Below are 13,690 nucleotides of genomic sequence, written 5' to 3'. Positions count from 1 at the left end.
TATAATCTACATATTTACAAATCTTATTTGACTTATTTAAAGACATGGGTAGCCAGGCAAACTGTCAGTACAGGTAAAAGTCTCTTCACTAGTGATGGCAAAAACATCTGCAAGTATTAAATGGCCTCTAAGCAATCACCAAATTATAATTACCCAGAGCTAGAGCTGTAAAAGACACGCAGAGGGACAGACAATAACTGCCTACTGATGCTAGGGATACTCTGGTTACTGTAAGACTATGGAAGGAGAATGTCAACATAATCTTTTTCATACGAAATCTCATTATGAACAAAACCTATTTGACTGGCAAAATGGATAGTTAAATCCCAGCAACAGATTTTAGTAGTATTTTCTTTATAATTCCAGCTAATTTCAATGTCATGATTGAGCAGCGGCTGAAGCTGACTGTTGGCAATTTCAGTAGCTGTAATATCAACTGAAAGTGCAGTACATGCAATAAACACAGACATCTACTTAAAACGTAAGGAGACATGTATCATGTGAGTCTAACCTGGAGTTTAACCTAGAATCCAAATCTCTGTAACTTCTGGCCAGAAAAAAAAAATTAAAATAATTCAACCGTGAACTGGAATGGTACGTCTGCAACGACTGAACTGTTGTCACAAAATTGTTCTCAATCGTACTTCAAACTTGCCACATGGATTAATCGGCAGTTAGAAGCAGCTGCAACACCATGTTCTGTGCACTTCTGTTGCCATTTTAATTTTTAAAAAGCAAATGGAGAGGCTCTCCACAAAATTCAATGCCGCAATAGCAATGACTGAACCAGAATCACAAAATTATGAACAGTTCACTAAATTGTCTATTAGGAGCACATATCAAGAGGCTGCAGAACAAATTGTGTGCCTGAAATAACAGATCAATGAATGAAGAATAAAGAGATGTAAGAAGTGGAGACGTTGACGAACCATTGTAATTTGTGAAGAATCAATTTCCATACAGCCAGAGTAATGGCAGAACATCACAGATAGTGTATTCATTACTTTTAACAGCAAAAAATCATGGATTACCAAATGGAAATTTATTAATGCTCCAAGAAAGAGAGAATGATGCTGTAACACAGGGCCAGAAAGTATACCCACTTCTTAAAATTAGTAAAAAGCAATAAAAGCAGCCCACAATATATACGTACAGTAAAAAAAAGTTGCCTTGGGCAGGATGGGCATATCCTTTAAAAATTACAAAACCAGAATACAATGACTGAGCTGACAATGAAAACACTGAATACATAAAACACTTTTGTCCGATGATACAAGTGTAGCTACTTTATCATCTCACTGTATGTCCAGCTACATAAATGTTCAGCCACAAATACATATTAGAGAACTTCTAAAGCCAAAGGATCACGTTTCAATGCAAAGGCCTAAGGCCAGATTTTACTACATCATCTTATAAATTATACGAGCTGCTGCTTCTTAAGCTATCACAGATTACTAAATACATCTTAGCCTAGACTACAAAATGGCTAATCAGAGGATAATATACCGCTTCTGTACTCTTCAACATCTACATCAGTGACCCACGATTCTATGGCACAAAAGCAGGTTTTATCTACGTGAACAAATGCCAAGGGTCTTGCTGGTCAGCTTCGCCTGTATTCCTAGATAAGTGTATAAGCACTCATAGTGCCGAAACCAGACAATGGAGCATTTATAAATTTGTGGCTTTTTGGAAGAACTGTGTAGTATCAAGCACCTAGCAGACAACAGACACACACAGATGAGTTTCTTTTTTCTTTAAAACCAAAGCAAATAAAAACCAGAACAATTCACCCTGTCAGATTCCTGACCACAAGCCTTTTTTGCCTTTTACCTACCAATATAAACAAAGTGCATTTTCAAAGATCACTCAAACCTGAACATGAAGAATGACTATAACTAAGGCAAAAAATGCACAAGACAGATCACAGATATAAGGCACCCACCCCATGAACACATCCCACCTCCTGGTCAACCAAGAATTACAAAAAGCCGTTCATACTACTATGGGTTGAAGCTGTGGCACTCACTATTAGCATGCTCAGAACAAGGAATTTGATGATGTTGCCAAACATGTACAAGAAGGTGTGGTGGCACAGGAACCCACATGGAGACATACTAATCTTTATAGTTGTATCTTGTCCAACTCATTTACTTGGAAAACGGGGATATTTGAACAACACAGGCACTCACAAAGTCTGCACAGCCAGACCATGGAATAGGTGCCAATCTGTTTCCTGTTGGAAGAAATGTGTATCAGGTAACTTAGACTATACAACGGATTGGGCTACAGCACTTCCCCGGTTTTGGAAAAACGCACAGTTGAGGTGAAAGGATGCGAGAAGCAGCAGGAGTAGCCCCCATCATCTCTTCCCCTGCCACAGCTCTTGCAGGAACAACAAGGGGGAGGAGGTAAAAAACAAGGTTTCTTCAATCCCCGCTAACAAAGCTCTGGCAGGACAAAGCAGCGCTCAACAGCTGGGCACCTCCAACACACCCAGCACAGAGCCCAAGCTGTCCCCTGAACGAAATGGAGAGGCCGAGCTGGCACAGAGCACCAGACCACCACGCAGCAGAGGCTTGGCAGGGTCCACAACGGCTTTTCATCGCGGTCCCGCAAGCAGAAAGGCTGTCTCCATTGCAAAGCCGCTTTGGGAGCCTCAGCAAAGAATTGGGAGGCAGACTAATCTCTGTTATCCGTCCTGCTAAAGTCACAGCAGTCTGGCCTGCAGCAGCTTTTCGTTTTACCTGAATGAAAAAGTAAAACCTGCACCACTGAAAATCCACTATGGTTTACCTAAGAACCGGGATCATTTGAGCAATTATTCTCAAATAACAGAAATTCTTTGTAACAGAAGACAGTACGTGTATTTAAGTTTATATGTGTAAAAACGCAGCACTGCACAGCCCTGTGGTGTTACACCGTACACACGCGAATCTCCCTCTTTATTTCCTCTCCTGGTGTGTACTGCTCTCCACTGAACCTCTTACTTCCACTTCTCTCAGCCTGGCAGTATCCAGATTAATGCTGGTGGGAATTCTTGGACCATACCTCACTCAGCTGTGCTGGTTAAGGACAGATGGAGTGCTATTCCTGTTAACCAAGACGGGCAGAGACTTCTGCCATGCGCTCCTTTCTTGAGCCTGCGCGCTCAGTGCCTACAGAAGTTCCCACAGCCTATCCTGCCATACCTAGAGAAGGCTGTGTAATTAGGTATTTCTTCAGCTTTAACAAATGCACTCTTGGCAGCACGAGAAACTATATGAAACCATTTGGTGATATATTTCAGTATATACTTATTTACCCATCCAAGAAACTCAGTCAAGATGCTTTATACTGTTTCCTTTGCAAACTCAGTCAAGATGCTTTATACTATTTTTCCTTTGCAACAGTGTAGGACTGGCTGTCATTTCAGACATTTTAGTTTTCTTTTTTCTCTTTAGTATACAAGTGTACTGGTTGGGGGTGCACAAGAAGTTGCGGGGGGGGGGGGGGGGGGGGAACAGCTGGGACATCTGACCCCCACTGACCAAAAGGATATTCCATGCCATATAATGTCATGCTTAGCATATAAAGCTGGGGGAAAGGAGGAGGAAGCAGGGGACATTTGGAGTTATCTTCCAATAAGGCATTTGTCTTCCCAAGTCACCATTATGCATGAAGAAGCCCTGCTTTCCTGGAGATTGCTAAACACCTGCCTGTTCATGGAAAACAGTGAATTAATTCCTTATTTTGCTTTGCTCGTGCGTACAGCTTTTGCTTTACCTATTAAACTGTATCTCAGCCCACAAATTTTCTCCTGTTTGTCAGCCCATCGATTTTCTCACTTTTACTCTTCTGAGTCTCTCCCTCATCCCCCAGTGGGGAGTGAGTGAGTGGTTGTGAGGGGCTAACTGCCCACTGGGGTTAAACCACGACAACAAGAAAGTTTAAAAGACAAAATGTCTAAACATGCACTATCAAACATATCTCTGAGTAGTCTGAATTGATGTAACAGAAATAGTAAGTGGGGAATAAATGTGTTTTATCCTTACTAAAACAATAACGTTGATGAAAGTAGACAAGCCATGAGGCAAAGGCAGTTCTTGAATGACATGCCATAATGATTCCAACAGAAACTGCCGGGCAACATTACATAGTCTCTAGGAAAAAAGACTCTCGTTTGTAGACAGAACTGTGCATCTCCTTTCTCCAAAAGCCACTCTGACGTGAGCAGCATTACTACCTAGAGGTCAGTGTGTTGAGGCTGTTCTTTCTGCTGGGCAGGGGAGGTGGTGACAGTGCAAGGAAGACCTCAGCAGACAGTTTTGCATTCACTGAGATCAGGTGCCTTTCTTCTCAAGTCAGTGCTCTGACTCCTAAAGCATTACAATAACCATGGCACTGAAATTGAAGTCATTTTCACATGGAAAAGGAACCATCATCAGTTGCTTCTACATCTACTACATCCACAACATCCCTACAAAAAGCCTGGGAAGTACCAGTAGCATCCAAGTATCTAATACATCAACAAATATTTAACCAATTAATCATCAGATCTCTACTTAATCAATCCAGTGGCTCCTGGTATCTTCTGGTAACATAAGAAAACCAGCCAATACATTCAGCTTCAGCTGTAAAGTAAAATGCCAGTGTCGTGGTTTAAACCCAGCCAACAACTAAGCACCACGCAGCTGCTTGCTCACTCCTCCCCGCTCCCAGTGGGATGGGGAGGAAAATTGAAAAAAAGAATTAAAACTCGTGAGTTGAGATAAGAACAGTTTAATAACGACAGTAAAGTAAAATATAATAAAAACAATAATTAAAATATATAATAATAATAATAATAATAACAACAAAAACGATGATGATGATGAAAAGGAATATAACAAAAAACAAGAGAGAGAGATAAAACCCAAGAAAAGACAAGTGATGCACAATGCAATTGCTCACTACCCACTGACCAATGCCCGAGCAGTGATCTGACCCTCCCAGCCAACTCCCCCCAGTTTATGTACTGAGGATGACGTTCTACGATGTGGAATATCCCTTTGGCTAGTTCAGGTCAGCTGTCCTGGCCATGCTCCCTCCCAGCTTCTTGTACACCTGCTTGCTGGCAGAGCGTGGGAAACTGAAAAATCCTTAACTTAGGATAAGCGCTACTTAGCAACAACTGAAACATCAGTGTGTTATCAACATTATTCTCACACTAAATCCAAAACACACTGTACTGGCTACTGGGAAGAAAATTAACTCTACCCCAGCTGAAACCAGGACAGCCAGTTTTGTACTCAGTGCTTCACCCTGACAAGAAAGTTAAAGAAAATCCTGCACTGTATAATTATATCTAGATTATATTCTATTTTGAACACATAAAGTCAAATTGTAGTCTAAATCACACCTTAAGCTCTACAGCAAATAATGGAAAATACTGTTAGAGCATAAACATGCAACAAATCTTGAAATACCTTTTGTTATATGACTGCAGCCTTACTAAATCTTTCTTAATATATATAAAAGTGAAACTATCATTTTTACAGAGAAACAACAAAAAACACAGCACACCAATACATATACGGATGCATACATGCACACAATTAATATACCTCTCCAAGAGCTTCATAGCGCTTTTGGTTCCATCTATGCAAATCTTCACGGTAATTGAAAACAAATGGTTCCCCAGTTTTTATGTGTCTCAACTGCCCTTCTGTAAAACAAAAAAAATCATTAAATTTTAATATACTTCTTCATTAAAAGACACATTTAATTGCTGTAAATTTGAAAAGAAATCTACATCTAAATATTGGGCTATTATGAATCCCTTCTCTTTTGGCTGTAGTATTTTTGAAGGAAAACAATTGTAGCATAACAACAAAATGCATTCGCCTTCAATGGTATATATTGCTAGATAAAGCTAAACACAAGTGATGACAGTGAAATTACATGCAGATATCAAATGTCAAATTGCTTTGGAAGTTTGCTATGGATTAACACTGAAATGTAAACATTAGCAGTTAATATTTGATCTGCAGTGTCAATTAGGTGATCAAATTGTAGCTACAAATCTGCTACTTCAAAAACAACTGCATTTATGAAGAAATGTGAGTACAAATTGGGCTGGAGGCTGGAAGGAAAGGAAACATTTATTTTCAAGATTAACAACATTCCAAGTTAATCTGAAAAAAAACACATCCACAATTAAGGTAAATATCTCAACTGCTAGGCACTGTGCAATCAAGCAAGAGCTCTTAGATTTAGGGTACTCTGAGATTACAACAGTAGAACAAAGCAGAATGCTTGGTCAGAGCAAAACCACATGCTATTCTTACATTCCAATATAACTTTCTGCAGTTGGGCCTTGTTTATAGCAAAGTTTAGGAGCATACCCAACCACAAATGAAGACATGGACTGAATTAAAATAATAGTAATAATAAAATGGCAACAAAATAAGAAGCAAACTGCTGAAAGCAGATATTTGACCAGTAATGTTTCAGCTTATCAGACAAAACCCAAGTTATGGTCTCAGAGCATCACAAAATTGCAGTAAATCAGAGAAACATTAAAAACAGGAATATGTACAAGCATCTCCTTTGAAAGCTGAAATGTCTGCATGATGAAGGTAAAGTTTCTCAGGAAAATGTTTCCTTTTGAATAGTAAGAAATTGCTAACTTAGCTCACACCTATTCAAGACCTTTACATTTTGATTCTTGATGTTTTAAATAAAATACTTAAGATCTGGGACCTCTAATAGTTATGCTTATCTGCTTATTTGATATTTTTTTCCAGACCTGTATTACCTCATGGACTAGACACCACGGAAATATTTCTCAGCTTCATATCCCTGTCTCAGGTCCAAATATCCTTCTTCTCATATTTTCATTACAAGTCTACCTTCAGCTGTTCCTTCTCAGCTAGTTACTTTCAAGTATGCCATCAATAGTACACAGTTGCCCTCTGCACAAGTAAACTGGAGCAAATATCTGGTATATCCTTTCTCTGGCTTCCTGGAACCCTTGTCTCCTTCAGATTCTTTAAAACTAATAAAAATCTTCCTTCATAAGAATTTTTCCATCATAAAAAGAAGCATGATTATGACATAAGAGTACCCAACTGTACATTTGAATTAAAAGTACAAAAGCAAAATGGAGACCTTTTTGCTTTGCTGACCAGTAGCACATGTAATAGGTTTTGCTGCATTCTATGGAAATCACCCAGGCTGTGAGGTTAGTGATGGAATATTCAGTAACATCATTCTAAAACTTCATTCCCCAAAATTCAAATTTCATCCCTTTTTACCAACCACATATGAACTCTGAAGTCAGTAAGGAAGACAGTAGACACTGTGTGGATCTAAAAATAAGGAGCTGAAAAGTGACAGAGCTGAACCCCTCCCATCAAAGAAAGAGCATCACTTTCATGACACTTTTAGTCTCTAAGTACCTTCCTGTGAAAGCCATCAGGGTATTAAAAAGCTAAGTGTTGCATAAATGACTACCATTTAAAGGAAAGCTCTTTTTTTTCTTTAAAAGTGGAAGATGTAAGACTGGCAGATTTAGAAACTAAAGTTCCTCTGTTCATAGAACAGGCACTGGAAGGAAGTAGAATTGTAAACGTCCCCATTTGTCCTACAGGTTTCAAACAATCTTAAAAGAGCCATTTCCTGGAGCCTGGTATTACTTTAGCTCAGAGGCTTATTTCTCAGCTGGATTTTAAAATGTATGCACTGGAAATTATAAATACTACTAACTCATTCAACACACAGATTCAGCTAGCTGGAAGTACTTGTAGTCATCACACACTTAGCTGTAATGCAAAACCGTGACCCACACCAGAAAAGTAAGAGACAGGCTATCACATTGCACATCCTTCCATCAATATAAATAGGTGTTTTCCTATTGGTATTAATGAAATAGCTGGGATAAATTATTATCTAAATAATAACTTCTTTTGTATCCATGAAAACGAATCAGTAAATAAATTTTTTCTTAAATGAGTGACCACTCTTTAATCTTTCTTTTTAATGCTAATGCTACAGAAATCGTTTTCAGAATTTTTGTATCAACACCTCTGTAATAGAAAACAGGAAGTCATAAAGTATGCTCAGTATAAACATATAGTATTGTATAAAATGAGGGATTTTGGTGACAATTTCATGAAATTAAAAAAAAATACTACTTAGCTAGAATTACAAGTCTGTTAACACTAGGGCTTAAAATTTTATTCTTAACAGAAAAGTGTGAAATTCTAATAGGGACTTATAAGGTATAATTTTAAGTTCTGATAACCTCTCAACATTATTCTAAGTATAGCCTTTACAAAGCATATATGACTTACTTTCATTAAAAATGTACTCAAATCCTTCCAGAGTATCAGGAAATTCAAGTGGTGGCTCATCCTTTTTCATTAGTTCATCCAAGTCTATTCTAGACAATAAATCTAAAAAAGGAAAAGAAAAATTATATAATGCATGCTATGTCTTTTTTATTTCACCATTATCACTGACAAAATGTGTTTGTTCAGATTTGTAGATCTTAAGGGCAGAAGGACAATCTACATAGGACTTTGTTATGGGAAATCTCGTTCCAGATTCAGAAGCTGGGCCTCACTGTCAGTATATCTTCTTTTTTTCTTTCTTTCTTTCTTTCCCTACCTATTTATCTCTAATGTTGATCAAAAAATGTCCAGGGACAGAGAAGCCACTAAAGACATAGTGATTTGTTTCAATGATTCATTACCCTCAGTGTTAGAAATATGTCTCTGGTATGCATCATGCTTTTAACATGAACTTATCTACCTTCAATATCAAGTCATTGATACATTCTTGTTTGCCTTCTTGAAGAGCTCAGATTATCAGATGCACGTCACCTCACAGGCATTTACCAGCTGCGTGATCACAACACTCCTTAACCTTCCCTTTGATACCCAAATAGACTGAGTTATCTGAATCCTTCTCTCAACCACCCTCCTCCAACAAAAACCTGCCATCCATTTTATAGCAAGCCATGACATACATGTCCTTTTCTGACCAGAATGGTATAACCTAGTACAGCCTGCATTCACTAATGCAAGTACACTAAAATACGTGTAGTCTGCATTCTTTACCCTAGACTGAAGGATTTATATTTGACCAGAGGCAAACATATAGGGACATCTTTTACTTACATCTAACTACTAAACAATTACTGCATACACAGATAATAGTGTACAATCATTTATCCTCTCCTCATTGCTCATCACCCGTACAACCCGATGCTTTCCTTTCAACATATTTTCTGATTATTAATAAAAAAGTCATCAAGAAATTATGCAGGAGGATTCCACTGAAATATTTTTCCTACTTCCTTGTAGATGAATTTGAAGACCACACAAACATTCAGTTAAGGAGTGCTACACTGACTTTGAACTATTATTGCTTCATAAATCAGGATACCATGTACTACCAAGGAAATGCATTAAGTATTCTAAGTATACTGCTTTATTACCTTTACCATCCAAAGCTGTAGCTCAAAGGAAAGAAAACAGTTTGAAAAGACTGATTTTCTTTAAACTTGCTTTGTTTGACATTAACTACAGTTCCATCCTCTAATTACTTAAAATCATTATTTGAATAGGTTTTGTATCACTATTTTTGCTTAGTCTTTCTGCCAGTGACAAGCCTATAGGTTATACGTTACCTTAGTATTGGTTACCTTAGCTTAGTATTGGTACATTAATCCTTTGAAATTTCTACAGTGTTTAAAATGTACTGAAAATTAGCTTCAACATTCTTAAAGAGTTCCTTGGCCTGCTCTTTTATAACTGTTCAGGTTCACATATTAACTCCAGCATCCATATGATTGTCTCCAGCTCCTCCTTCTCTAAGTGATTTCACTGGTTAAAGCTGGAGGACCAAAGGCCATCTTGTATGGCCATTGAAATTCAACATCTCTCCAATCCATACTATGGTACCTGAGCATCTCTCTGGTATCCAAAGAGCTATATAACATTGGACGTTGACTGGAAGATTTCTAAATGTGGCTTTCTCAACCATAGCTCACTTTTACATCAAATCTGTTTAATAGCAAGTCCCGTGACATGTAATTCACAGAAGCAATCATATGCTTGTTCTTGTCCGCTGTCCTTTGAAAAGTTCTGGGGGAGCTGCTTTGGTCCTCAACCAAATGATAGACGAAAGAACAGAACTTTGTCAAAGAAGTTTTTCACAACAGGATGTAAGAAGTATGCCCTTTCTTCCTCTGTACTTTCACAACGTCAAGGTAGGAAAGCAGTCTTTAGCACATCTTTCTCTCCTTGGTGAAGAGACTCCAGTCACACCACACCTCTAGAATTTAATTTCACCAGAGTTTTCATGTCTTCTTACTGTGACCTATTTGGAAATGTGTTTACACAGAAGTGCCAGTTACTGTATAACAAAATATCTATCTCCTGAGTAGCAAGGGCAATACTATATGAACTACATTAAGCCTATCTGCAGTATGTACAGGTTGTCATGATTTACAGCTTCCATCAGAGTCACTCAGGAGGACTGCAATTGGTCTGTGCTGCAACTACCGACACAGCCACCTTCTTCCTCTGCAATTTTTCAAGTTAAAATTAGCTGAAGTGTTCTTATAACTTTGAGATTCTTTCAAGATCTGATCCACCATTCTCATCTAAGGTCTTGGACTCTCCAACTCAATTCAAGACTAGTTCAACAGAGCTCAAAACTGCATGATCTGCAGGAGACCTTCTACAGCTCCATGGGAGTTCACTAGATCGCATGAAGAAAACAACATCCTCACGGAAAGTCTTCATTATGTGGAATATTTCTTGGACACTAGTTCTTAATGAAGATCAAATTAATGCCAAGTATAAAATCAGAGTTTTACTTTTCCAAACATGAAGTATAACTTCCTCAAAATATACTAATTTGACAGAATTAGTACAAGGTTTGAAAAACGGATCACATAGGTTTTCACCCAACATTTCACAAAAACACAGCTGTAACTGAAGAAACACCATCGACCATCCCTATATAACAGAACGTATACTTCTAATAATACTTCCATCGAAATCCAGTTTTTACACTGGGGTTGCAAGGTATATTCTTTTTTCTCTTTTGAAAGACAATTTAGAGAGTAAATATGTGATGCAAGCACTTTACATTCAATGTTTGGTTAGCTTACTTGTAGGTCTAACCAACTCCATGTACTTCCAAAATTGAAAAACACTGTCTAAGAGATCTCATTTATTTAACTAATTTTTTCCTCAAGAAAATTACTCTGCTAAGCCACTTAGGTCCATTTATTTTTTAAAAACACACAATAGAAAGAAAACTTTATAAAATCGACATGGAAATCAATGTTCCAAAAACGTCTTCCCTGCTAACATTCTAGTCAAAGAGATTTTTAAAAGCTGTAATATGGTTGTGTAATTATAAAATATAAGTGGCATAAAAATTAAATGATAACTCCCAGAAACTAAGAACACAAAAGCACCAGTCAACTTTCTCAAAGGATAATTATGAAAATTAAAAAAATTAATGGATATCTTATTCTGTTACTCGTTACCACAGATTGTTTTTTTTTTTTATATCATCTTATGAAAATACTGATAATGGACACACCATTAGGCAAAAATCATTAGCATAGATGGACTAATAGTCTCTTCCAGTATTGCAGTTCCCCGATTCTAACCCATAGATACATCAAGCTATTTTCCTTTCCTTAATAATTGTTTCTGGAATGTCAATATATCTAAAAAGAAAGCAAAAACACTCATACCCTTTAATGCAGTAGTCTTCTCTTTTTCATCTGGGCCTCCTTGCTGGAGCTGAGCCATCATTACCCAAACTGTCAACAGATTTAAAATACTGAGGTAAATGTACATTAATCTTTGAAGGACAATCTGAAAATCAACAAGAGTTGGAAATTAACAAATTTACTGACTTGTACTTCAACAGATCTCATTTGCTACAGCTTGCATCACAAAAAACCCAGAACTTGTTCCAAAAGCACAACTTTCCTGAGTATTATAAACCCCTATGACATGTAAGCTAAAATTTAACTTCTTCCTCTCCTTCAAAACTTATACTGGACACTCTAAAGTCTCATCACACTATCCTGGATTAAGACATTTTACAAAAAAGTGTGACACACACTCCAGCATCAAGTTTGGTCAAAGATTCAAGTTCACAAGAATGAATACTAACTTCTCCCTAATCCTAAAAGGACATCTATCTAATCAATTATTTTTTGTGATTCTGATGTAACATCAGTAAATGATAAGCCTTTTGGAGAAGCACCACACTTGTAAGTCCAATGTAAAAGATACAAGAAAAACCAAAACATAATCAACAGAATTTCCACAATCTTTAAGGATTTTCTTCACCAATTAACTCCATTTTATTGTTCTTACTGTACTACACAGTTTTGTTTTAGTAAAACTACATGCAGCACACAGTTTTAAACCACTGTGATTTCTGCAATACATTATCGGCATTGAAACGTATAGAATAAATGACTAGCTATAGAACAAACCTCAGTAAATTCAAGGTGAGAATTTACATGCAAAATATATTTCTAAATTTCTCCTATTGTACAGAAGGCAACTCAGACATTCAAATCTGCAATCTCTTTCATCTTAAATCTGACACCAAGGGAGCAAACTACCACGTCACAATCAGCGCTTCTTCCTTCTCAACAAAAAGACTTCTGTGCATTGAATGCTTTCTCCCTTCATCTCTTTTGGTTCTTTGTTTTATCTGTCAGTCATCACCAATTTGTTTTATTCTCCTCCCCAATACACTTTATCATAGATGAGTTTGCATGAACTGTATCTCTGTAGCAATTTGTAACTTTCAAACAAAGAGCAATACGATTTACCAACCATAATACTGGCTCCCTAATACTTACACCTGAAAGAAAGAACACTAAATGGTTTCTTCTAAGTAACAGTAGTTCAATGTAAAGGCAGCAGAAAAAAAAATAAATAAAGCATAATAAAGGCTATTTTTCTATTGCCTTTAGAGAGGGTGTGGGGGAGTTGTTTGGTTTTTTAAGTTGGGGTTCAAGAAAGTCCAATAATCCATTCTACAAGTTGGACCTATGGGAGACTTTGACACCTTCCTTTGCAGAAGACTGTTCAGACTAAGCTGATGGGAAATTACAGTACACGGCCAAAAGCCTTTTAAAGACACAACTCCACCAGGAAAGCTCCGTTTAGATTGTGTACTTTTTAAATTAGGACACAACTCGACATGATTCAGTTAAAATGTGCAACTTTTGGCTAACACTTTAATCACTTTAGCACTCGTAACAAAAGTAATCAACAAAATAACCGCAAAACCAGAGACTTTTTTTGTTATTTTCTAGTGTATAACATAGTCAATGTAAATATTAAAATGACTCAAATGTCAATTCACACATGTGGATGGTATTAAAGACTTTTCTCAGATGCTTCCCAATAGTCCACTGACAAAAGATCACTGAATACAAAATCTTGTCCATCATCAGTCTGTACATTTGCAGCACAAAACTATGTAAATTCTAGGAAATCACTTAGAAAAGAAACTAACCCATTCCAGTTAAAATTATTAGAAGTGCTAGAAAATGTCAGTGATAGTGTTTTGTGATAGCCCAGGTGAAATTTATTCTAGTCATACAAATTGGGTAGTCCTCCCTACACAACATTTGAAAATTCTTAATTTTCAACCTAATGGGTATAGGTTA

At 37.2% G+C, this 13,690-nt stretch overlaps 1 protein-coding gene across 12 annotated transcripts in view; it reads right to left on the bottom strand.

Moving 5' to 3' along the window:
• The window catches only part of FAM172A (family with sequence similarity 172 member A), a 271,889-nt gene that overhangs the window by 235,656 nt on the left and 22,543 nt on the right, over positions 1–13,690 (bottom strand). For 8 of the 12 annotated variants that reach the window (XR_008233477.1, XM_052776895.1, XM_052776902.1 and 5 more), the window contains 3 exons: positions 11,744–11,867; positions 8,316–8,417; positions 5,586–5,686 (listed from right to left, as the gene is read on the bottom strand). Coding sequence is in view for 11 of the 12 variants with exons in the window: in XM_052776902.1 (XP_052632862.1) it covers positions 5,586–5,686; positions 8,316–8,417; positions 11,744–11,867 (327 nt within the window). In the remaining variant the exon portion in view is untranslated. The remainder of the gene's footprint in view (positions 1–5,585; positions 5,687–8,315; positions 8,418–11,743; positions 11,868–13,690) is intronic. The other 4 variants (XM_052776899.1, XM_052776898.1, XM_052776897.1 and 1 more) reach the window with 1 other exon arrangement.

Source organism: Harpia harpyja, chromosome Z (assembly GCF_026419915.1).
Source record: "Harpia harpyja isolate bHarHar1 chromosome Z, bHarHar1 primary haplotype, whole genome shotgun sequence".
Taxonomy (NCBI): domain Eukaryota; kingdom Metazoa; phylum Chordata; class Aves; order Accipitriformes; family Accipitridae; genus Harpia; species Harpia harpyja.
Note: the sequence above shows the minus strand (reverse complement) of the source record. Positions and strands in the feature narration are given on the sequence as shown.